The sequence below is a fragment of the Gracilinanus agilis genome, chromosome 3 (assembly GCF_016433145.1).
Source record: "Gracilinanus agilis isolate LMUSP501 chromosome 3, AgileGrace, whole genome shotgun sequence".
NCBI lineage: Eukaryota > Metazoa > Chordata > Mammalia > Didelphimorphia > Didelphidae > Gracilinanus > Gracilinanus agilis.
In genome coordinates, this window is record NC_058132.1 from 630077256 (window position 1) to 630104096 (window position 26841).

The 26841-nt window shown below is 41.5% G+C and overlaps 1 protein-coding gene across 1 annotated transcript; it reads left to right on the forward strand.

The window, feature by feature from the left end:
- Positions 1-299: 299 nt before the first annotated feature.
- Positions 300-2542, forward strand: CHST2 (carbohydrate sulfotransferase 2). Its single transcript, XM_044667611.1, has one exon. The coding sequence runs from the start codon at positions 300-302 to the stop codon at positions 1923-1925; it is 1626 nt and encodes a 541-aa protein (XP_044523546.1). The 3' UTR covers positions 1926-2542.
- The last annotated feature ends 24299 nt before the right edge of the window (positions 2543-26841 follow it).

Here is a 26841-nt window from a genome sequence, read left to right on the forward strand (position 1 = left end):
TCCGAGGGCGCCGAGTGGGCGAGGGTCGGGAGAAAGCGGGCGCTGCCCGACTCCCCGGTGCCAACCTCTCCTTCCTCCCTTTGCCCCCTTCCACAGACGCTCTCCGGAGCCGCTGCCATGGGAGATACAGTGCTAGGAGCCCGGGAGCAGCCGCCGCCGCCTCTGCCTCCAGCCTCCGCGACCCCGAGTCGGGGCTCCGGCCCCCGCCGCAGCCGCAGCTGCAGCCGCCGCAGCCGGACCGCGTCGTCTCCGCCCCGGGAAGGGCCTCCGCGGGGCCGCCGGGCTGCACCACGCCTGGGATGAGCAACAGTTCGGCCCGCGCTCTGCCTCCGGGAGGGAGCCCCTGGCCCCCGGCGGCTGCGCCTCGGCCGCCGCTGCTCCCGCTCCGGCCGCTGCCCCCCGGCGCCCCGACCGCCGCCGGCCTCTCCCTGTTCCCCCCGTGGCCACGGCGCCTGGGCCGGCGCTGGCCCGCCTCGCCGCTCGGCATGAAGGTGTTCCGCAGGAAGGCGCTGGTCCTATGCGCGGGCTACGCGCTGCTGCTCCTGCTGACCATGCTCAACCTCCTGGACTATAAGTGGCACAAGGAGCCACCGCAGCAGTGCCGCGGGGAGCCCCCGGGGGCCGCGCCCCCGCCCGCCCGTCCGCCCGGCTCGCCCGCGCGCCCAGACCTCCGCTCCTTGTACCGCTCGCCCGCTGCCGCCGGCCCGGCGGCCCCGGGCAGCGCGGCCAAGGGCAGCGCGGGCCCGGGCCCTGGGGGAGGAGGCGGCAACGGCAGTGGCCCGGGCGCCCCAGCCAGCGCCGACCCGGGCCCCCGCAAGCGCCAGCTGGTCTATGTGTTCACCACGTGGCGCTCGGGCTCGTCCTTCTTTGGGGAGCTTTTCAACCAGAACCCTGAGGTTTTCTTTCTCTACGAGCCCGTGTGGCATGTGTGGCAGAAGCTGTACCCCGGCGACGCGGTATCCCTGCAGGGCGCGGCGCGGGACATGCTCAGCGCCCTCTACCGCTGCGACCTGTCTGTCTTCCAGTTGTACAGCCCCGCGGGCAGCGGGGGGCGCAACCTTACGACATTGGGCATCTTCGGGGCCGCCACCAACAAGGTTGTCTGCTCCTCGCCCCTGTGCCCAGCCTACCGCAAGGAGGTGGTGGGGTTGGTGGACGACAGAGTGTGCAAGAAATGCCCTCCCCAGCGGCTGGCGCGCTTCGAGGAGGAGTGCCGCAAGTACCGCACGCTGGTCATCAAGGGGGTGCGGGTCTTCGACGTGGCAGTGCTGGCCCCGCTGCTGCGGGACCCGGCTCTGGACCTCAAGGTCATTCACCTAGTGCGGGACCCCCGGGCCGTGGCCAGTTCCCGCATACGCTCCCGCCACGGACTCATTCGAGAGAGCCTGCAGGTGGTGCGCAGCCGGGATCCGCGGGCGCACCGCATGCCCTTCCTCGAGGCGGCGGGCCACAAGCTAGGCGGGAAGAAAGAGGGGCTGGGAAGCGGACCGGCTGACTATCACGCCCTAGGGGCCATGGAGGTCATCTGTAATAGCATGGCCAAAACCCTGCAGACAGCGCTACAGCCCCCGGACTGGCTACGGGGTCATTACTTGGTCGTGCGCTACGAGGACCTTGTGGGGGACCCGGTCAAGACGCTGCGAAGGGTGTACGACTTCGTGGGGCTCCTGGTGAGCCCGGAGATGGAGCAGTTTGCCCTGAACATGACCAGCGGCTCGGGCTCCTCCTCCAAGCCCTTCGTGGTGTCCGCTCGCAACGCCACACAAGCGGCCAGTGCCTGGAGGGCTGCCCTCACCTTCCAGCAGATCAAGCAGGTGGAGGAGTTCTGCTACCAGCCCATGGCTGTGCTGGGCTACGAGAGGGTCAACAGCCCCGAGGAGGTGAAAGACCTCAGCAAGACTCTGCTCCGGAAACCCCGGCTCTAAGACTGGTTATGGGAGTGGAGACAGGACGGGGGCTTCTCTCCTACCTGGAGGCCCGCCCCCATGGGACCTCCCGAGAACCTGGTGGGCACGGGAGGATCCTGGTGCACAGTCAAAAGAACAGCCTAAGACCCCAACCGGGAAGACTAAATATTCTCTATATTATATAATATAAATAATTACACTCACACTTGCTATAAATGTTTGGAATCATGGGGTTTCAAGGAACAGCGACAACGGGTACATCCCAGAAGAGGCAAGACTTGAAAGAGTTGGCAAGTTTTCCCTCCCCTCCCATCTCTTCCTTCCCTTCCATCCTTTCCCATCCCCCCTCACCTCCTTCCGTTCGGAAGTGGGATGTTCAAGTTCCCAGCAACCAAAATCTTGTTTACAAACTTTCTGTGGTGTCTGTGGTCATGTAAATGAACAGCTTGGATTTTGGAGAGGGGCGGGGTGGGGTAGGGGTCGGGGTCGGGGTCGGGAAGTCGAGGAAGGTCTGGAGCCCCCAGGGGTGAGGCGGAAATCACGGATTCATAAATCTGAAACGGACTTTTGTGGAAAAAGCAGAGGTTACATGTGACTATTAATAAAGAAAATAATAAATGATATTCATTTTTTAATAACTGTTTTGGTTGCTTTGGAATTATCTATGTTACTTGTCCAGTGCAGCTGCAAACAACACTTGCTTTCCTGGGTACCTGACCCACGTGGGTAGCCAGATGGAATGGGGCCGGGATGGGGGGGGGGGGGAGTCGGGGAGGGAGGCACCATTTGCCTGCTTGACTCTTTTCATGCTCAGAGCTGGGAGTCACTTTCTTATAAATAAATCACGCCTTCTGTCAGGCTCCAGTTCCAGCGTTTGTACACAAATTCACTAATACTACCCACCCCGCCCCCAACCCCCTAAAAAAAAAATAGAGCAAATCAGTGGAAAAGTACAGCTCCTTCCTTCCTGGATGTGAATCTAAGAAGGAAAGAACAAATTCCTGTGATTGCCAAAGAACTGCTTTGGGCTATCACAGTGTTAAGATTTAATACCTTGAAGGACTTATTTCCCGTCCAGAGCTTGGTTCAGAATTTGATCACTTGCTATGATGGATGCCAAAGGAAGTAGGTGATTGAAAACCAGAACACAAGTGGAGATCAGAACAAAATCTAAAAGTTCGAGGGTTTGGGGACTACATGTATACTTATATGTATATATATATATATATTTATATTTATATATACTTGCATATATATATACTTGCATATATATATATACTTGCATATATATACTTGCATATATATACTTGCATATATATATACTTGCATATATATATACTTGCATATATATATACTTGCATATATATATATAATGGTCTCTCTCCACTCTGAGCTGAGGGGTCAGGAGGAGCTTGAATCTGGAGTGTGTTTGTTTCTGTTCTTGACAGTCAACATAATGAGGCACTGGGAAGAAAGCAATGAAGTTGGATCTGAAAAACATAAAGTTATTCAGCTTTTCTTTTCCTTCCCATCTAAAGGAGTGTGTGTATGAATTTATCATGCATGGCTTGTTTTGGTGCCGGTGGGTTGTGTTACTTTCTTCACAGTTATCACCAAAAAAATAAAAAATAAAAAAGTATAAATTTGCCAAGGAAATGGTAGGCCACAGAATGAGGCTTTAGTCTGAGTTTATTCAGTATTCAGTTTTCATCCTTCCATATTTTAAAATGAAAACATGGGCGAGTCTGTTAGAATTTTAAGGGTTTAGAATCTTACTTGGGGGAAAACATTGTATTTTTTTCAGTGGTAATAATGTAGCTCTTATTCTAACCCTATTTGGGCTGATATATTCCTGCATAATATCAGGTTATGAAATTTGGGCATGTAATGGAGAAAGCAGACAGATTTGAGATATCTGCTGTTAAATATAGCACAACTTCAATATCCTCCTATCCTGATTTCACTGTAATTTGTTATAAGACCTCTGGAAGATAGCTTGGGTAAATTCTGTTAACTGTTGAGAATTTCTTTTAAGGAAGAAAAAAAGATAAAAAGAATAATGTTCTTGTGGAGATATTTATTTTAACACAGGGGTGACTATTAAGTGTATAATTGTAATTATGTGTGGAATCTAATTGTACCATTAAGGGTTTCCAGATAAAGAAGCACACAAAAGGAGAAATCAGGTATTTTCTCAGAAAGAATAAGGGCTTTTAAAAGACAGTTGAGAAAAAAACTATCTAGAGAGAAAACATTATCATTTCTTAATTTGTCCAACAGCTTATAGCATTATCTTTGTTATACTAGATTGCATATAGAATGCTTTGATCCTCAGTTTTCATGAAAAGCAGCATCAGTAAATGCATTTGTGACACTTTTAATTTAAAAACACTTTAAAATTAGATTAGCACATAATAAATAAGATGAATTGATGTTTGATGACTGCAGATGGCATCATTTTAGGAGGGAATCAAGGGAACATCATTAAAGAGCAAATGCTTTTAATAAAACAAACTACTCAGAAGCAAATTTTTTGTTTTGTGTCAGATCCAGGGAATTTGACCATACCATTCCATGTACTAAAATTCATGTTTAGTTTTTATGGAAAAAGATTTTTAAAAATCACATTGATTCACAGTTATGACATCTTCACTAGAGTAGTGGCTAAAAGCTTCAGTGTTATTAAAGTATTATTCTAGCAATTTTGTATTTTATAATATCTTGGGTACTAAGTAGTCTATAGAAAAGACTGAGTCCCTTACTTGGTAAATAACTTTGTAACCTGAATATCAATGGTCATCACACACCTCCAATATTTAAAAAGTTTTTTCCTTTTAAAAAAAATATAACTTCAATGTTGTCCCCATCCCCTATTCCTTGTTTTATAACAGCTGCCTTCACAGCATTCTCTTGTTTCATATGTTTGTAACTTGCAAAAGGCAAATTGTCTCTCTTGGAGGTCTGTAGGTATTTATGGACTGAGGGAATGGGAACTAGAACAATCTAACAGCTGCCTATAACAAAGATTAAGTCAATAATTTCTATCACATTCAACTTCCATGGGCTTAGGGAAGGTCCAAGAAATTAATTGTACTTAACTTATATTCATATAGTGTTTCAAAGTTAACAAACATTTTACTTTCATTATCTCATTTGATATTCACAGCAATTTTCTGGCGATAGTGCTACAAGTATTTTAAATCCCATTTTATAGATTAAGAAACTAAAGACATTCCTCATATAACTGTCAAACACAGATTCTGATTCCAGGTCTGCAGTATTCTATCCTTCCATGGTTCTGTACTACTAAAGGAATAGCAAATTCTAATAAAAATGTCCTTTCTGTTGCAATTCTGAAATTGATCTTTTTTAAAACAGGTTTTGCTTATTTTTTGACATTCATTTAAAAAATTGAGTTCCAAATTCCTTCCTACCCTTCCCCCACCTATTGTGAAGGTAAGCAGTATAATATCAGTTATGTATGTGAAGTCATGCAAGACATATTTCCATATTAACCATGTCACAAAAAAGAAATAATTAAGAATAAACAAAGAAAGTGAAAAAATTCTGCATTTAGAGAAGATCGGTTCTCTTTCTGGAGATGGATGACATTTTTCATCATGAGTCTTTTGGAATTATCTTGGATCTTTGTATTGTTTAGAGTAGCTAACACTTTTACAGTGGTCATCATTACAATATCATTATTACTGTGTACAACATTCTTCTGGTTCTGTTCACTTCAGTTTCATCAGTTCATATAAGTCTTGAAGTATTTTGTCAATTTAAAAACCTACTGTAATAATGCAATTATCACTTGATGGACATGTTCTTTAGGATAAATTTTAAAAGTGTTATTGATGTAATTTTTAAAATTTCATTGCCATTTTTCAAAGACTGCCTGCCTCTGTCTCCTTGTCTCTCTTTCCCAACCATCCTGTGTTAAAACAAAAGCAAATTTAAGCAAAACAAATTTACACATTGATCAATTTTGGCGATGTTTGCTATTTTCTTTACTTTTAATACATGATCCTGGAGAAGCAAAGTTACCATCAGTATGCTGAAGCCACAGCTGGTCACTGTTTGGGTCAGGGGTCTGAAGTCATTCTCTGTTGTTTTCTTTCACACTTTTGTGCTAATTGTTTTCCTGGTTTTATGTATTTTTCTCTATATCAGTTCATACAAATTCTCCCAAATTTCTCGGAATTTTAAATTTGGTCATTTTTTTTCATAGCACAATGCTTTTCTATTTATCATCATCATCACCACCACTGTCATTGCCAGCATTTATATGACATTTTAAGGTTAGCAAAGCACTTTCCATATATTATATCATTTGATTCTCACAATAACACTATGAAGTAGGTGCTATTAATATCCCCATCTTACAGATGAGGAAACTGAGAGAGGTTAAACAATTTGGTTAGGGTCTCAGAGTTAAACAAGTGCTGGGACAGGATCTGAATTCAGATCTTTCTGGTTTCAAGTCTAACCTAGTATCTGTTGCAAATTTGTCCAGCCATTCCTCAAGTAATGGGCACTCACTTTTCTTCTAATTCTTTGTAACTACAAAAATATTATTATAAGTATGTGTTTTTTATCCATACGTATGTGCATACACGTATCCATACATATCTTATATATAGAATATGTAGGAGGAGAGAGAGACAAAGACAGACAGACAGACAGACAGAGGTTCCTTAGTGAATATAGTTTTTCCATTGTTTGCCATTTTAAAAAATTCATCTCTGTCAATGTGATAGGTGTGAGGTGAAACATCAACATCAAACATTTTTGCTATCTCTCATTATGGTTATTTGGAGTAATTTTTCACAGTCATTGAGAGTTTGCATTTCTTCATTTGTAAACTGTCTCTTCATATCCTTGAACCACTTACTTATTGGGAAACATCATTTCTTTTCAAATTTTAAATTCTCCACATTAGAAAGGGAAGTGGATTTGAAATACCAAGACCTAGGTTCAAACATGGCTCAAGTACTTATTAGCTAGGCTACCTTGAGCAATCCACTTAATGTTTTGGGGTCTCAGTTTTCCTAAATTATCTATAAGACACTTCTAGCTCTAAATCCCACGTCCATACAAAGATAAATCACGTCTCGTCATCCTTTTTTGATGAATGAAAGGTCAGTTATAATTAGAAACAGGTCTCTTGAACTCATTTTACTATGGGTTGAGAAAGATTCTTTTAAACAGGGGCAGGTGTAGTAATCCCATTACTGGGTACCAGTAATGTAAGAATGGAAACTGTAGTGCACAAGGACTTTTTTGTTTTGTTTTTGTATTTTCAGCTCTCAATAGTAGGTGCTTAATAAATGTTTATGGATGGTTGAATTATTAGTCATATGCCCCAAGATGGGGCAAAGCTAGAATGAAATGTTCAACATACCACAATATTACCAATAGCACATTTTGTGGTGTCAGAATACTGTAAATAAAATAGATGGCCATCAACTGGGAAATGGATAAACAAATTGTGATATATAAATGCTCTGGAATATTACTATGCTAAATGAGGAATTCGGAGAAACAATGAAAGATTTATATGAACTGATGCAGAGTGAAATCAAAACCAGGAAAACAATATATACAACTTACCGTAATGTAAATGGAAAGAACCATAAAAGGAAATGGAAATCTGACCAAGGTTGGCCTCAGAAAAGGTGAGAGAAAATGAAACTCCCTTCATTCTTTGAAGAGATAAAGGATGTGGGTAAAGGGCATTCCTTTTTGACATAGGTGATGTGCTAATTTCACTAAATTGCATTTCTTCTCTCTCTTTTTTTTAACCTTTGTTATACACGGATAGCTTTTTGGGAGGGCATATGGAGAAGAGAGTTAGGTTCAGAAATGAACTGATGCAGAAACAAGGCATTAATATATAAAGTGAGAAATATATAGATAAAACCATTTTTGCAAAAGAAATTTTGGAATATCAGAAAATTCAAGAAAAGGGAACTATTTGTATGAACTGCTGCCTCCTGAAATAAACAGAACCAAAAGAATAATAGACATAACTAAAAGAATAAAAATGAAAAGATCCATATTACAAAGCTGTGTTTGGAATAATTAAAAAACCAACGATGATCTTGGGAAATCAAGAATGAAACACACATTTCTCTTTAGGGGAGAAAGGTGGGGTACTCTTATGGTAGAATGTTGTATACATTGTCAAATTAGTCACTCCCCTTGATATTTTTGCTTAATCATTTTTCTTTGTTCAATTAGGAGTGGAGTCTTTTTCTGGAAATGACTGTAAAGACAAAATGCATCAATAAAATACATTAAAAAAAACAAGGGTAGAGATGTAATCTTCTGGGCACCTTTATGAGCTCCAAGAATTCTCATATCTGGATTGATACTATTTACTGTTACTAACTGTGGGAGGTTGGTCATATAAATTCCTTTGTTTAAGCCTCAGTTTCCCTATCTGTAAAATTCCCAATGTGAAGAAATTCACATCCACCATCCCCAAAATTGTTTTCAGGTCTGAAAAGAGACTAAATTTTCCAGAGAGGAAGTTTTGTTTTAAAAGTTTTCTCAAGGGCATTAAGCCTAATAAACTGGAAGGTGTACTCACACACAGAACTCTGCCCAAACCAAGTCTGCAGAGCTATCCATCTGCCTTTGACATTTGTTTATTGCTTTTGATGATGTGAATGAACTCATCAGTCATGAGAGAGTGAGGCAGTGACCTGGGTTGGAGCCAGACAGAAGGGTGGCCACTCCATAGTGAGCCTGGTGTGTTGTATATACTGAGCAAGGTGAGGATCTGGGCCACTACATCTCCATTCTGACCCTTGTCAACCCAGTCCTGAGTTTCTTTTGAACACAGGAACCACTGCTGCCAAGTGAGTTGTTGTTTCGTGATTAATCAAGACTGGGAGAGGCCATTAAATTAATGCTCTCTGGGCAAAGAAGTTAAGACCATTTGCAAAAGTCAGTGCCTAGAGATTTCTTCAAATGAACAAAGACACAAGAAACAATACTTTTCTATTGCCACCCAGGTAAGGAGAAGCATCAGTTTATTAGGTCTGCACCTTCTAGAGTCTCAGTGTGGTGTTTTGTAAGCCTAAAACAAGAAGGTCACAGCCCTTCTGCCTTCTGGCGTGGTACTGCGAGGCATGTGCCAGATCTCAGCTCAAAGATCCTTTTTAGTATATTCTGGGGCCTCGTAAGATGAAACTGCCAATTATAGAAGTTAATGCTACTGTCGTGTGATAGGAACCAGTGTTGATCATAGAACAGGTTCAAAATAACAAATGAAATTTTAGGAATGACCTGCCATTTGTGACTAGGGTGGGAGCGGAGCAGGGGACGTCTTCAGGGGTAAGGGGCTGATCTACTCATCCCCTGTACTATCAACCATCAAAAAAGAAATCTGTCAAAGGTCAGAGGGAAGGAAAAATGTATTAAAATCCTTTTTTCCCCCCACGGGACAGCTAGGTGGTTCTATGGATTGAGAGCTAGATCTAGAGACAAAAGGTCTTGGGTTCAAATCTAACCTCAGATACTTCCTAGCTGTGTGACCCTGGGCAGGTCATTTAGTCTCCATTGCCTATCATACCTTACCACTCTTCTGCTTTGGAACCAATATACAGTATTGATTCTAAGATGGAAGGGGAGGGTTTAATAATTTCTTTTTCTTTTCCAAGATTATTTACCCCTATTCTTTACAGTCAGGTACACTATTTGGCTACAAGGTTTTGGTACAAGCGTTTAATAATTAAGCTCACGGCACTTGACTTTTATTATATCTTATGTAATTCTGTACTCCCTTAATCATATTCTGCTAGAGAAATTGTTAAATTCTGCATAACAACTCAAGCTAGCAAAATGGGAAATGTTATGAGCTGATTTTATATTTTTGCTGGGAATAGGAAGTATTGTATATAAATGTAAGGTGTTTATGGAGTGTTAGAGACTGTGTCCACATGTTCAGGGACAGCATTGGGACACAATGGATTACACAATTTTTTTGGTTGAGCTAATTGACTGGGGTCGCATATCCAAAGTAGCACTAGGGATGATGAATATTTCCCAGGTATCACTTCACCAGGGCAGCAACCAAAATTGCCAACTAGTTGTGTTATATGGAAATAATAACTTTGCCCAATAGCTACAGTCAGAGATCTGTCCCATAATAGTTTTGACAGTGACTACCTCTATATGCAAATTAAGTTAAATTAAATTTTAAATGATCAAATACTCATTTTGTGCCAAGCACAGGGGCTAGGCTCTAGGGGCACAAAGGCTCAGATAAAATAGTCTCTCACCTTAAGAAGTTTATATTCAATGGAATTCCTCAGGACAGGTTAAAAACAATCCATGCTGTTCCAGTGTGATAAAAAAAAGTTGCTGGGAAGGGAGAGGGAATTGCTTTTCATTCAGTATAACTGCAGCATAAATTATATAGGATTTGAGGAGTAAGTGCTGGAAGCAACATCAGCAATCATCTAGTCGAATACTTTTATTTTAGAGATGAGGAAACAGGTACAGAGATTCTAACTGATGTGTGCAAGATCATACAGGTGAACTGGAGTCAAGAGACACTTGAGGTTGGTTCCTGCCTCCAACCCTTAATACCTGTGTAACCACTGCCAAATCATTTAACCTTTTAGGACTTTTGAGACACTCTTACCTGAAGTGTCTACCAAGTAGGATTGTGTGAGGATCAAAAATTACACACAAAGTGCTCCATCATCCTTCGACACACTGAAATGTCAGCTATTTTACTGTCACATTCTTCTCATCTTTTTCAATATCATTAACATCAACAACAATTAAACATCAATTAATTATTTAATTAATAGTTATAAGCACATCTTTTTCAATGCAGTTCAGACAGAAGCAGTGTGGAACAAATAGTTACCTTGCTGTTATTGTCTTATGTTTAAAGTCTTACAGACCATTTAAAAAATAAATAAAAATGACCTTATTTTTTGTAATTGAATGAAAGTATTAAGATGTAATCTCGTCTCCTATAAGCTCACTGAAAGCATATTCAGGACAACTTCAATAGCAGGCAGGATGACAGGAATGATGCATATTTTTAATCTTGTTCCCACACGGTCTTAATTTCTTCTTAGCTTTCTATAGCTTGAAAAATTTTCATTCCATAACCTGGAATGAAACCATAACCTGGATCTTATGAGTATTTGGTCTGATGACATCTGTGGAAAAACATTATTCCTAAATGTTCATAGATCATTGTTATATCTGGTCAATTGTGTGTAACAACTTTGTCTGTGACAGTGATTTGGTTCCAAAACATTGTCATTGTTGCTGAATTCTCAAAGACATTTTGAGGTCTATATTTATAGAATAGGGATTCGATGTCTGAGAGTTTATACAAGATAGTGAACTTCTGATGTGTAATTTTGGTCACTAGGTCATGTTTTCGTGGGCATTTGGTATGTGCTAAATTTTTGCAATCTCCAGGAATAGTTTGTCCTTTTCTTTTCCATGCATTAGTGTGCCATGCTGGTGAATAGGATTTTATTCCTTATTCATGCCTCTTGCTCTTCTTAGATTAGGTACTCTTGTGGCACACTTGGAAAGTTGCTGGGGGCTACAGCCCTGATTATTAATGATATTGCTCTGGCATTGAGTAGGGCACATCACCAACTCTCACTTGCTCTGACCTTTGTGTGAATCCAGGTTTTTCCACTTATTCATGTCCATCCCTTAAGTTTTCTCCCTATAGATGAATGGATTTCCTTTCAAACTAGTTGAAGCCATAGGAGAAATGACCACTCTCAACCAAACTCTCATAAACAGTTCTATTAAGTTTTGAAAACTTGGGAAGATCTGGGTAAATCTTTTTTCTTAACAGTTATCTTTTGTTTAGCTTCAGGCTCCAGGAAGGAAAGTTGCCCTGGTGATTTTCTCTCTGTCTCTCTCCCTTCTTCTCTCTCTGTCTCTGTTTTTGTCTCTGTCTCTCTCTCCATCTCTTTGCCTCTATGTCTCTCTTTCTCTGCTTCTGTCTTGTTCCTCTAACTTATTGTTGCTTCTCTCGGGGGCCAATGCTTGCTCTGCTTTCTCTCTCATCATCTCTGAGTTCCCAGGGTGTTGATGATTGTTGTGTTGACAGTGTTGTTTTCCTCCTGATTTGGACTGTGCCTTCTCTTTAAGCACTTAATAGACTTTTGTTGATGACACAACTGGAGTGAGCCACTTTTCCATTGGAGCTGTGATGTTCAACTTTTCTTTCCCTAAGCATTGGAGGTATATTCATCAGTCATCATATAGCTCTAGGTCATTATAGGGTTGACAGTTCCAAAGGCTCCTGTGCAGTGTTTACTGGGTGGTTTCTGTGAACCAGTGAAAATTGTCTTCATTGGCCTGGGACATCCACAGGAGGCACAGTGGAAAGAGCACTGGACCTGAAGTTAGGAAGACTTGAGTTCAAATCTATTCACCCTGTGTGCCTCAGTTTCCTCATTTGGAAAACGAGCTGGAGAAGGAAATGGCAAGTCACTCAAGATTCTTTTTTTTTTTAAAAAACCTTTAAATTATGTATATTGGCTCGTAGGTGGAAGAGTGGTAAGGGTGGGCAATGGGGGTCAAGTGACTTGCCTAGGGTCACACAGCTGGGAAGTGGTGTCTGAGGCCGGATTTGAACCTAGGACCTCCAGTCTCTAGACCTGACTCTCAATCCACTGAGCTACTCAGCTGCCCCCTCACTCAAGTATCTTTGAAAAGCCAAGAAAACTCCAAATGAGGTCACAATGAATCAGACATGACTGAACAACAACAAAAAACAAATAAGTCTGGGCTCCTTGAGAAGAACCTTTCTGTAATTTCTGGTGGTTCTGACCTGATCCTGAACTAACATCATAAACAACTCCATGTCTATAAACAAATCCCCATGACTCAGGCATTTGCTCAATGCTTCTTTGTCAGCATATTATGGATTGATCTCCTACGGTGGTTGCCCACGGAGGACTATTTGATTCTAATCTTGAATCACCACCACCACCACCATTATCACCATGACCACCATCACTTAGCATCACCGGGATTTAAACTCATGTCCCTGGACTCCAAATTTAGTGGTTTGCTCCAAATGAAAGCTAGTCCATTTTGAGGCAAATGACTTGCTAGTGACTAGCCAATGCTGAGTCATCACTAGGGAGCAGAATCAAGAGTTTGCATCCTATTGTGATTCCTGTCTGTTGGAGTCCCTGTATCAGGGACCACTTTAACAAAGTCAGGCAAGGCTTGATTTTCCTGATCAAGGTCAAGTGGGGAGTCACTTTCTGTTGCATCCTGGCAGAGGTGCCCGGACCATGAGACGTCCTAGGAGGGCCAACTCATGTAACCACAGAGCCTCTTTTCATTCCTGTTCCTGGGGCCCTGGTCCAACACTGTCTGTGATGTCATTGCCTCTTTGTCAGAGCTGCCTTGGGGGTTCTGGCTCTCCCTTGGGAAAGTGGAAGAGAGAAAGAACACTACATACTCAGAAAACAAAAACGTCAAATGGCAGAGAAGCCTAAGCCATGAGGATTCTGTATCAGATGGGAGATGTCCATATCTGGCATGGCTGGGCCACCAATTCAAGTATCCCTCTTTTTATTACAGGCACGGGGCGGCCCATTGGGCCGTGGGAAAAAGGCCATACCAGCATGTTGAACAAGTAGCCCTAGCAAAAGGATCAGAAGGCAAGAGGCATATTTTCAAAAGTGAATTTGTAATTAGGATTGTTACATTCAGCAATTTTGCCATGTGTCATATAGGAGTGCAGGGGGAAAAAAAAGCAAGAGACATTCACATGGAATAAAGCCCAGAAAGCAGCTCTTCTGAAGGACTCATGTGCCCTTTTCCCTATTAATGTTTAAAAAGGGAAATCCTGTTAGAGGAACAGAAACAAATAGCTAATAGTCTGGAACTAGAAGAGCTGGGTAAAGAGGCTCCAGGTGAATTACACATTCAAACAAAAAAGGATGAAATCTTAAGGGGACTAATGAGAAAATTCTTAGATAATGATGGCCTTCATAATACCTCCTGTTTATAGAGCATTTGAAGGTTTCTAAAGTGCTTTCCCACAGCAACCCTGGGAGGTAGGTGCAATTTATGAAAAAAGTATGTCGATGAATTCTTGACACGAATAAAAGGGATTGCTGGAGCAGCAAATCTTCTCCTTTGCTTTCAGGATAGAAACCATTTGAAGAAGCAGGTTATATGCTTTAAAAAGAGGATTTAAAGAAAAAAGGACCTTGGTTCCAATCCCAATTCTGCCATGTGACCTTGCATCTGCCATTTTCTTTTTTTCCCTTTCCCTTCTTTATCTGTACAACGAGGTCCTGAATTCTGGAAGAGCGCTAAGATTTTTTTTCTTTTCTTCTCACTCAGGTTTCTAAATCCCAATCCAAGGCTCCAATTTTTGAGTTGAACTGGAGTTAAGACACTTGAGTTTGATTCCTGCCTCCAACCTTTAATACCTGTGTAACCATGGCCAACCCATTTATAACCTTCTGAGATTTCATGTCCTCTTATCTGAAGTATCTATCAAGTAGTATTGTGTGAGGATCACTCAGCTTCTCTAGGGCTTAGACAGTCTCACTAGATAATTAGTCATAAGAAAATGTTGAGATGATCTAGTCCAACCTTTTCTTCTTACAGGTTGGGAAAATGAAGCTTAGGGCAGTCAAATGCTTGCCCTGGGCCACCCAGCATGGCAGTGACAGATTCAGGACTAGAACCAGTTATTCTGGGGTCCAATCCCCTTTCCCACAAAACTATTTACTTTCTTCTTTTGGTTTAGACTTCTGATTTCAACAGAATTCAGAAATCTTTTCAACAGAGAGGGCAATTTGTCTGTTATGTATAATCTGATATAAAGGATTTATAATCTTGAGTTTTTTAAGATTTATGATCTTGCATAAAAGATTATAAGCTTTGTAAATTTATATACCTTCAGCTAGAATTAGTAATCTCCAGGGAGAGTTGCTTCCAAAGAAAGAGGAACATGACATGACACCAAAGGGTATGTGATCAACTAGAAGATGATAAGATGGATTGTGTCCCATCCTCCCCAAGATAACCATATTTTAGGTCTTAATTACAGGTCTTGTTACCAACTCAAACAGACCTTCCCTTTCCCATCACATTCCAGTTGTCTCCTACATCACCCTTTCCTATCTTTGGTGCCTTGTGTTCGTCCATCAAGGCAGAAATAATCTAGCATTCTCAGCAGTAGTTGCATGGATGCCCATGAAAATCTACTCCTGAACTCCAACATTCCACCAGGAAAAAAAAGACTAGAGACCATTGTTTTAGGGCATTGAAAGGTTATTTGAGATTATCCATGTAAAGTGTTTTACAAACCTTAAGTGTTATATAAATGTTATCTATTATTATCATTATAAGTGACTTATCACATTATTATCATCCTAAGTGACTTGTCATCCATCTAGTACTTTCAGAGGCAGGATTTGGACTGAGGCCAGGCGAGATCCCCCAGCCTGCTCTCTGTTCTATCATGCTGCCTTTCAAACAATCTCTTCATAACATCAGAGGAAAGTAGAATGTACAGATTTGTAAAAAAGGAAAAAATAAAGAGGGGAAACTGCTTTTTCCTTGCGGGTTGCGGGCACTCTGTCTAAGTTTATGTTTTGGTTCAGGACTATTATTTTGCTATGTGTATTTGGTGCTGCTGCCTGCAGAACATATGTGGTTGCTGGCCCAGAACCTAGCATTCGAGTTTACAGTCAATCGCTTCAGTGTTTACCTTTCCATTCTTGTCTTCAGATCTCCCAGGGAACACAAGTTGGGGGGGATCTTGTTCGGTACTTCATCACCAGGCTCTTTCTACTGGGGAGATGGGAAGTAGGGATGGGGCTAGAGAGGAGGAAAGGGGAGAGAAGAGGGGCCAGTGAATGGGTCTCTCCATCCCCAGATAGATGGCCTACTCCAAACAAATTCTGACAGAATAAGTGGGAGATAAGGCTGGAAAAGAAAGTTGGAGGCAGACTGTGGAAGGCTAAAAAGACTAGGCTAAATTTAATAGTCAATGGGGAGAAATGGAAAGATTTCGAGTGGGAGAATGGTATAATGAGAGCTGTAAATTAAATCCCACAAACATTTAACTGGCTTCTACTATGCACGGCACTAGATAGAGCAGGCTCTCAGGAAACAAAGATGAGCAATAATATAACTTTTAAGTGGTGCAGTGAGTAAAGCCTAGAGCCAGGAGGACCTGAGTTCAAACGTGACCTAGGCTGCTTTTTAGCTCTGTGACCCTGGGCAAGTCACTTACCTCTGCCTTAGTTTCCTTCTCTGTGAAATGGGGATAGTAACAGCTCCTACCTCCTAGAATCAATGTGAGGATAAAATGTGTTAATATTTATAAAATTCTTTGAAAACCTCAAAGCCCTATGCAAATACTAAACATTTCTGCTCTCAAAGAAACAAACTTCCATTCTAGTTGGGGATATAGATATCTGTACACATAAACAGATAGGCTAGGAGGGGAAAAGAAAAGAATAAGACAAAGTGCTTTTGGAACATTTTAGGAGGAAGAGGGATCTTTTAGCTGGAGGGATCAGAGAAAGTGTCAGGGAAGAGGCAGCTCCAGAGCTAAGCCTTTAAGGAATAAAAGGATTTTTAACAGATGCAAATGAGGAGAGGGAACATTCTAATCTAGGCATGGGAAATAATTAGTTGGAGATAGGGCACAGTTATTAGTACAGTTTTGACTAACGTCAGCTTGAAGAGAGATGAATAACATAAATTTATTCTGGAAAAAGGTCTGAACTGGATTGTGAAAGGCCTTGAATGTTAGATTAAAATACTTGTATTTTGTTCTATAGTCAGCAGGGAGCTGTGGAAAGTTTTAGAGCAAGGAGTGACTCTTCGGTTATCTGTGTGAAGGGGGTGAACTGGAATACGAGAGGTTCAGGTAAGAGATTATTGCAGTAATCCAGGTAAAGAGTGATGAAGGCCTGGACTAAGGTGGTGGTCAAAAAAGAGCTACAATGGCGGCAGAGTGATAAGACTTGGTAATTGGCTGGATGTGAGGGTTAAGGGAGAGGGAAGACTCAGAGGACTTTGAAGTTCTGGGCTTAGGTTAGGACTGGGGTGATTGGTGGTGCCATCAATAAATAGACACCAAATGAGATAATATATGCAAAGTGTGTGGGAAATCATAAAGTGCCATATAAATGCCAGCTATTATTGTGATTTACTTTTATTATTGTTGTTGCTGTTATATAAGGAGGATTCCTCTATGTAGAACGCACAGAAGGCTTTTGATGAGGAGAGTGACAGTTACATTCGGGAATTAGGAAAGAAGATTTTTAGCAGCTATGTGAAAAGGGGAGAGACTAGATGTAGAGGGACCAGTTAGGCAATTAAAGGTATTGAAATCCTGAACTGCTATAGCAAACGGGGACCGGAATGGAAGCGATGGGAGATATTGTGCAGAAGATGATTAGATGAGACTTGGTCAATGATGGATGTGGGGACAAAGAAAAGAGAAGTCAAAGAGAATGAATAAATAAATAAATGAATACATGGAAAAACATTGACTAATTTCTTACTATGTTCCAAATGTTAGGGATCAAATAGAAAACCAAGATAGGCCCTGCTGTTAGGAGCTCTCCTTCTATTAGGGGGGAGACACCACAGATAGGATTCAGCTATAAGTCATCTGGGAAAGGTCTCCTGGTCCTCAGAGTGCAGTCATCAAGCAAATAGCAATGAATCTTCTTTGATGCCATTTCCACCATCAAAACCACTTATATCTCTTTCTTAGGGTGAATCATTTATTTGAGAGTGCCAAGAACTTTGGGGATGAGAACCTTCCTTTTAAAGTTTTCATAGCTAGGGCTGCTGAGATGGCTAGGGCTGCAGAGTTTGCAGAAACAGTTACCAGGTCTTATGTCCACAAAGACTGATTCCCTGGATAATGGTTTTGTGGGCTGGAAACAGGACCAGTGGTTTGGGGGAGTGCCACTATTCCTGGTGCTCTTGGTCCTGGGGTGTTCTCATCAGAGTTGGAGGGTAGGGGATGGTGCTAGTTTGCTGTGCCAACAAATGCCTTCTCTTCCTCCTCTTCTCTTTCATAGCATCTTGCTGTGTCAGCTAGGCTGGCTTGCCTGCCCTGTGGGTGGCAGTTGGTTGGCAGTCAGAAGGAATGATCGGCTTCTTTTATAGAGGGGTCATTTGCTCCCTTGGATGATGGCTGTAGGGGCTGGACTGGAAGCAGGGCCAATGGTCTGGTGGTGGTAGGGTATGACTATTCCCAGGGATCTTGGGCTTATTTGCCCATTGGTGACTGAAAATTCAAACCTGGGTGATTGAGGGAATGGTAATAGAAGCAGAGAAATCAAAAAGAGGATCTAATTTGAGAGGCAAAGAATAAGGTCAGCTTTAGACATGTGGAGTTTCAGGTACTGGCAGAGCATCCAGGGAATGATAAGAAACAATCTTGGGATTAGAGCTGGCAAGGATTTTAGCGATTAACTTCCCCATTTGTCAGCTAAAGGAAGTTGAGGTCCAGAGAAATGAAATGATTTATCTAAGGTTATTAAAAGAAAAATGACGTCCTTGTGAACAATTGAGTCCATTTATCTATCCAACTGTATGTGTCAGGGTGCTTTCTGACCACCATAGCCTAATCTGTCAGGAATTGTTCTTATGTCAGCCAGAGCTGAGTGTGCCCTTCAGCATGGCAGCAAAGAGGCTGCCTGCCAAATGGCCTTGGGCTCTGGTAGCACACCCAGCCTATCAAGTGACCTGCTGGATGGGAGGCTCTCGGCCAGAGGGGCACCTTAGGCTCCCCTTTTATCAGCAGATGGTCAAAAGAGAGTGTATCTTCATGGATTGGAGAAGGTGGATAAAATCTGTCTTTTGCCTATTTTGCAGGTGAAAAAAAATAGTCCAGAAAAGTAAAGTTACTTGCCCAAGGTCATTCATTCAGGAAATAGCAGATTTGTGATCTGAATCCAGGTCCTCCAACTTTCCACCATCATTTCATTCCTGCCTCAGGCTCTTTACTCACTGAATTCTCTCTCTAGTGCCACTTGGACACTCTCTTACTTAAGCCAGCTGACTTCTTACCCTGTTTGAGCTTGGGCAAGCGACTTAAAAAAATAAAGTAGGTGCCAGGCCTTCTAATCTGACAACACAAGTAACAAGAACAAAATTATCCCCATTCACAAGGAACTTACATCTATGGGCATGTACCTATGAAAATGTATACAGTATAGAGGCAAAGTGAAAACAAACAAATAGAGATTAAGTACAAGGCAGTTTGGGATGGAGGATGCTAGCAGTTGGGAGAAGGGATAAAGAAAACTTCATGCAGAGAGGTGATGCTCAAATAGCCTCTTATGGGAGGAAAAGAAGTCTATGGGGTGGAGGTAAGGATAGAGAGAGGCTCTAGGACAGCCAATGCAGAGGATTGAACTGGGAGATGGAATGTTGCATGGGAAGGACGTCAAAGAGGCCAGTGTGGCAAGGTCTCAGAGTGTGGGAGGGAGAGAAACATCCAATGAAGATGGAAGGAGTGATGGGTTAGATCATGTAGAGATTTAAAAACTAAACGGAGAACTTGTGTTTTATCCAAAATGGGGTTTCCTCACCTGTAAAATGAAGCAGTTGGGCTAGATTAGAGATGCCGCACATGTGGTCCTCAAGGATGCTTAGTCGTGATTTTGTGGCTCTCATTTCGATTTAGATCCACTACCATTTTGACCACTACCACCACCTCCTCCTCTCAGATTCTGATGGAAACATCTCAGACTTTGACAGAAACACCCCAGGGACCAGAAACCCTCAGAACAGTAGTGTTCCCCAAACCTTTGGACTAGATGGCTTCTGCATCTGGTATTCAGTAACCTCCTCCATGTGGAATCTCAGGGAGATCATCTAACTCCCGTTTCCTCATCAGTAAAATGAAGGCCCGTTTCCTCATCAGTAAAATGAGGTGCCTGAACTAGATGGTCTCTAAGGTTCCTTCCCATTCTAGATCTATACTCCCATGGCTTAAGGGGCTTTCCCTGACTACTGTAGTCCTTGCCAAACTTCTGCTACCTATTATTGCAAAGATTTTGAATATAGAACAATTTAGCTCTTGATCTATACTATCCTACAGGAATGGTGCCTGGTCCGATGATTTCACTGGTCTGGATAATTCCCCGAGGAGGAAAATCCCTTCAAGTCACCACTTTGCTGCAACAGTCTTAAAGAGTTATTTAGATTACTGGGAAGTTAAGTTACTTGCCAAGGGTCATATAGACAGTATATAAGAGGTAGGATTTAAATTCAGGTATAGCTCCCTATTGTCCCTTATTTTTTAAATCCTTACTTTCCATTTTAGAATCAACATTGAGTATTGACTCCAAGTCAGCAGAGTGGTAAGAGCTAGACAATTGGGATCAAGTGACTTGCTCAGAGTCACACAGCCAGGACGTATCTGAGACCAGATTTGAACCCAGTCTCTAGATTAGCTCTCAATCTACAGAGCTACTGAACCGTCCTTGTTCCTTATCTTCTTCAATTGTTTTATTATTACTGTCGTCTCCTCCTCTAGACTGTAAGCTACTTGGGAGCAGGCACGATGTCCTATAAGCTTTGTACTGCCATAATAGGTTCCCAGTCAAACAAGAGCTTGCTGACTGATTGATTAAACAGCCAACACCACCACAAGCTGTGTGGGCAGGGTTGACTGAAGGAGCCACTGTAGGACCAGCCAGTAGCCTTCTCCACATTGAGCACAAGAGAATTTGGCCCTTTGGAGACTGGTGCCTTTCCAAAGTGCCCCTTGCTATTTTTTACCCTGTTGGTGATGTGTTTGGTTTGAGGAGCAACTCCATTTCCAGCACGAGATGCTGGGTTTCTCTCTCAGCTACTGTTCTACTTCCCAGCCACCCACAGGGATGCCTTATTGTGACGTGGAGTGGGAGGAGATGCTCGGGAAGTTAACTGTGGCAACTATGGTTTTATGGGAGGTTAGCAAGGATTGGCTCTGATGCTTGATTGGGTTTCCTTTGTAGGCTCATCAGATGATAAGGAAAAGGCTTGAAGGGACCTCAGAGGTCATTATGTCTAATACCCTCATTTTACAAGTATGGAAACTGCGACCTAGAGAACTTCAATACTTTATCTAAGGTCACACAAAGGTGGAAAGGTGGAAAAGCCAGAATTCAAACTTGGGTCCTCTAGGTCCTTATCCAGATCTCATGATCATTCCAATGCAGTTCTACTCCATTCTTCCCTCCTCCCCTCCACAACCCTATATAAGTAGTAGCACAGTGGAAAAAGGTCCTTGATTTGGGGCAGAGAACCTAGATTTGGCTTTCTGCTTTGCACCTGAGTACTTGAGTGAACTTGGAAGTCACTTCATCTCTATTGATCTCATTTTCCTCAACTATAATATGAAACCTTTGGGCTGAACGACCTTAAAACTCTAAATCTCTGATCTGTGTTTTCCTTTCAAGTTCTTTTATTCCTGTTAATGCCAGTCAGCACCATCTTTTTAGTCAATTAGCATTTGTAACACTGGAGTCATCCCTGACTCTTTCCCTCTCTCTCAACTTCTGCATCCAATCAATTTCCAAAGTAGCCTCCGGAACCTCGACTGAATCTTTCTCTCCCTTTGTACTGCTACTGCCTTAGATATTGCCCTTTGCATCTCTTACCTATACTACTATAATAGTCACCTAATTGAGATCTCTGCCCCTAGGATCTAAGTCTCAAATTCATCCCCTACACCCTTGTGGAGATGATCTTTCTTAGGCATGGCCAATCCTCTGCTCAAGAAGCTAGCGGTGTGATTGTGGGGTCTTTAATGCTATTAAATGTCCACTACCCAGTCAGCCTTTAAAGCCCCCTATAGTATGGCTCTTATCTACCTTTCCCATAATTATTTTAAGTTACTGTCTCTCCCAGAATCTACATCCTAGCTGAACTTGACTATTAGTTGTTTCTGGACCTTGGTGTTTGATCTCCATATTACCTCTGCATTCTTTCAACTCCACCTCCCTCAATCTTTATCTTCCTTCCAGGCTTAGTTCAGGTGCTAAGCAGTCCATGATTGCTAATCCAATCCTGAATATTTGTTCTCTCCTGATTCTGTACTTTCTTATTTGGGTAAGTGTTACAATTCCTTTCAATAATATAAGTTCTTTAAGGACAAGGACTATGTCATTTTTGTTTTGTATTGATGGGATCATAGATGTAGAGCTGCATGGGACTTTAAAGACCATTGATTTTACAAATGAGGAAACTGAGGCAGAGCGTGGTTAAGTGACTTGCCCACAGTCACACAGCTAGTGTCTCAATCAGAATGTAACCCGTCTTCCTAACTTCCAACTCTAGTTTTTTATAGTTGCTGCCATACAGAACCTACCACATGTGGCAAACATCTTATAAAGGTTTGATGGAGTCTTTGAATTCTATAAATATATATAAATTGTCCATGGAGTGCAAGGCACTGTGCTAGGTACTGGGTGCCACTTTGATGGCAAAGAGTATACATTTGTTTCCATGTGAAAATGATGACAAAACTATTCTTTTCTCAAAAAATAATTAATTAGGGGTAGCTGGGTGGCTTTGTGGACAGAGAGCTAGATCCAGAGATGGGAGATCCTACCTTCAAATCTGACTTCAGACACTTCCTAGCTGGGTGACCCTGGGCAAGTCATTTAACCCCCATTGCCTAGCCATTACTTCTCTTCTACTTTGGAATTGTTACTTAATCTTGATTTTAAGACAGAAGATAAAGGTTTAAAAATTAATTAATTAATTCTTTGGTTACATTAAAACTGCTAGGTAACTCCTCCCCTCTCTCTCCTCCTCCCATTAGAGAAGGCATCATTTGACAAAAAAGATACATGTACACACACACACACACACACACACACACAAAATTGTGTCTTTCTTATTTCTATTTATCAATTTTCTTTCTGGAGGTGAAATACTAAGATAAAAGGTATACACAGTTTTAGAACTCTTTGGGTGTAGTTCCAAATTGCTCTCCAAAATGGTTTGGATCAGTTCACAGTTCCACCAATAGTGTATTGGTATCCCCATTTCCCCACATGCCCTCCCATATTTATCATTTTGCCTTTTTATCCTTTTAGCCAATCTGATGTGTGAGATGATACCTTCGAGTTGTTTTGATGTGCATTTCTCTAATCAATAATGATTCTGAGCATTTCCAAATACTTCTAAATAGCTTTTTATTTTATTTTATTTTATTTTATTTTATTTTATTTTATTTTATTTTATTTTATTTTATTTTATTTTATTTTAATAAAACCCTTACTTTCCATATTAGAATCAATAGTATGTATTTGTTTCTAAGGTAGAAGAGCAATGGACTTGTCCAGAGTCACACAGCTAGGAAATGTCTGAGGCCAGATTTGAACCTAGNATTTTATTTTATTTTATTTTATTTTATTTTATTTTATTTTATTTTATTTTATTTTATTTTAATAAAACCCTTACCTTCCGTCTTGGAGTCAAAACTGTGTACTGGCTCCAAGGCAGAAGAGTGGTAAGGGTAGGCAATGGGGGTCAAGTGACTTGCCCAGGGTCACACAGCTAGGAAGTGTCTGAGGGCAGATTTGAACCTAGGACCTCCTGTCTCTAGGCCTGGCTCTCAATCCACTGATCTACCCAGCTGCCCCCTTCGAGATAGCTTTTTTAGACTTTATTCTTTTTGTTTTGGGAGATCCTGGAAAACACTGACTGCTGGACAGAGGAAGGTCTTCCTACAGGATCTCAGGCAGCAGGCTGGCCCAAGGAATGGGACTTTCAGTAATTCGGAGTGGTTAAGAAAAATACGGGCAGCTTTTCACTCTGTTTTTGGAAACAGGTCTTTGTAAGTAACAGCAGAGATGACTCATGTTCCTGTGTCTTAAGTTGTTTTTAGATGTCGAGAAAGTTGCATTCGCCAGACAAAAGCTTTATATAAGGAAATGTGTGTGGCTTTTTCAAAAGAGACCAGGAAAAGTGGGTCTTTGTTTTGAAATGGATTTCAGTAGGCAGCTGATCCCTAACATCCCGAAAGTAAACAAACACCTGTAAATCTCTCATTCAGTAAGCACTTGGAAGGCTAACTTTTCTGTAGGAACTTAACATTTGTCAGAAATGAACTTTTTCCTTAGAAAGAGAGAAACTTCCAAGTAATGGCATTCCAGGAATTTTATTTCTCTTGGAGCATGCTCATTTCCATCAAGTCTAGGGACCTGGGAAGAACTCTGATTACCTAAGAAAAGGGAATGAAATCTTGGAAAGGTTACAATGCTATCTACTCTCTCCTCTAGTTCTACTTGATAGTTTTTTTTAGGAGAGGGGGGCAGGGACCAATTCTAGTAATCCTATGAGAGGAGCACAAGATTCATTCATTCATTCATTCATTCATTCATTCATTCATTCGTTTGTTCATTCATTCATTTATCTCTCTCTCTATTTATTTGTTTATTCATTCATTTATTTACTCATTCATTTATTTACTTATTTGTTTGTTTGTTTGTTTGTTTGTTTGTTTATTTATTTATTTATTACTTAAACCAGGTACAGTCCTTCTTTTTACTCTTTTTGGTCCAGAGTTGTGATTTCATTGGCATGGGAAAAACTCCTGGTGTGGAAATTCCTTCCACTGTTGCTGATCTGTAATTTTACAAGGAGACTCAAAGAGTTGCCTGACTGCGGCATTCAGAGGATTCGTGACAGCCTTGAGTTACAGAGTTAGGATGTGTCAGAACTTTCTGAACCCAAGCCTCATCCTGTCCCCAAAGCTAGTTCTCTATCCACTTTTCAGAGGTGTCAAACTTGTAGAAAGTGAAAGACCCAGATTCAAATGTAATTGGGAAATGCTTAACAAAACAAATAAAAACCCACCATAGATATTGTTAATTTGTGGCTTTCTTAAGTTAATATGTGATTAGTAGGGAATGTTTTCAATTTAGTTTGACTCCTTTGTTTAAGAATACTTTCTCTTGGGTGAACTAGCACCACCATTTTGGATAGCAATTTGGAATTAGGAAAATAAGGTAACTAAAATATCCATACCAATGCACCGTGTTAATTCTAAGATGAAAGATAAGGATTTTAAGAACGTAGTGAATGTTGAGGGACAACTAGGTTGAGGGGCATAATAAACAGAGTATGAGGCCTGGAGTTGGAAGGATCTAGCTTCAAATAGGACCTCAGACATTTCCTAGCTTTGTGACTCTAGCCAAGTCACTTAATCCTGATTGACTAGCCTTTGCTGCTTTTCTGTCTTAGAATTGATACTAAGAAGGAAGGTAAGGGTTAAAAAAAGTGAATGTTGTAACTGTACAAGTATGACTCAAAAGAAAAGACCTAAGAAGGCATTCCCACTGTACTCCTTTATAGCAATGGGAGGCCTGCAGCTGTGATACATTGTAGTTAAAAAAAAAAACCGTTTTGGCCACTTCTGCTGATTTTTTTCAACTTTTTCCCCTCTAATAATATTTGTTTTATTTGGCTGATTGACAGAGAGATAGGGAAAGGACATGTGGAGAAATTCTAATGATTCAAAAACCCCAAACTATCAATAAAACTTATTTTAAAGATACTGCCCCTCGTTATTTTTTTTCCTCCCTTTTTGTCCAGCTATGTGGTATCATTGCTGTGGGGAGCGTCCTTGTGAAATAATTTCTTCTGCTAATACAGATTGGTAATTGTTGGACAACTTATGATCTTAGTTTCTGGTAGTACAGTGATTTTAAGTGACTTCCCCTGGGTCATACTGCTGTTTCCTGTCAGAGGGGAGACTTGAACTCATGCCTCACACTGCCCTTCCATTTTAGCCATACTTTAGTTTAAATCAGTTTACTGGCAATGCTATTCTGTCTGTGAGAAATAATGATGCCGTAGTGCCAAGAGTGAGGGCAGCAGGCTAGCTCCCTTGCACCCCAAGTTCCACTAAAAGACCCCAGATCACTGAGGCTCCATTCAAGTTTAAAGCTGTGCCCACTTCCCTGCCCCTTCATAAACCCCCAGCTCCTTGGAGTTCCTTCACCCCCAAACCCCTTCTGAGAGAAGACAGGGGTTTCTTTTGACTCTTCTCCTATCCAGCAGCATACCTACCTTTGGATGATTGAAAAAAGGACTTTCCACAAGTCACTTTGAAGCATTCAGTTAACCTTTATGAATCATTCCAGCTCCCCCACTTGGGAAGGGGTGGGAGGTGGGAGCAGCTTTTGCTTTTAACTCCTGAGTCTCCACTTTTTGTGATCCTCTAAATCTTCCTTGATTGTGGATCACAGTGGTCTTTAAGCTTGTCTTGGTTTATTTGGGTTCATAGATCCACCACATTTAACCCTTAATTACGTTTCCCTTCTTCTTCTTCTCTAGTGTAACTGGATACACTAGTTAATCAATTTATCTATGATCCAAAACATTTATAAAGTGCCTACTATGTGTCAGGTGCCATGCTGGGTACTAGGGATACAAAGACAAAGGCAATTCTCCTTGTGATAAACTTTTAGGGGAGACAACAAGTACATATAAAGATATAAACAAAAATTTAAAAAGAGATACAAAGTGGTTTCTCCCCTTGAGGATGAGGAAACATTGGCAGCTGGGAGGAAGACTTGATGCAGAAAGTAGTGCTTGGGATGAGTCTTGAAGGAAACTAGGGATTCTCATAGGTGGATGGGAGAAGAGAATGAATTCTAGGGATAGGAGACAGCCAGTGCTAGGGTCCAGACATATAAAATGGAGTTTCATTTATGAGGAACATTAAGGAGGTCATTTTTTCTGGACTGTAGAGAGAAGGGAGTCATATAATAAACCTGGAAAAGTAGGTTGGGATCAAGTTGTAAAGGGCTATAAATAATAAAGAGGATTTTATTTGATCCCAGAGGTAAAAGAGAGCCCTTGGTGTTTATGGAGAAAGGGAGTGACATAGTCAGATCTATACTCTCGGAAAAAAAAC

What these genes read in the sequence shown, in the direction of transcription:
- CHST2 (XM_044667611.1), top strand. Translation starts at nt 300, where the DNA reads ATGAGCAACAGTTCGGCCCGCGCTCTGCCTCCGGGAGGGAGCCCCTGG.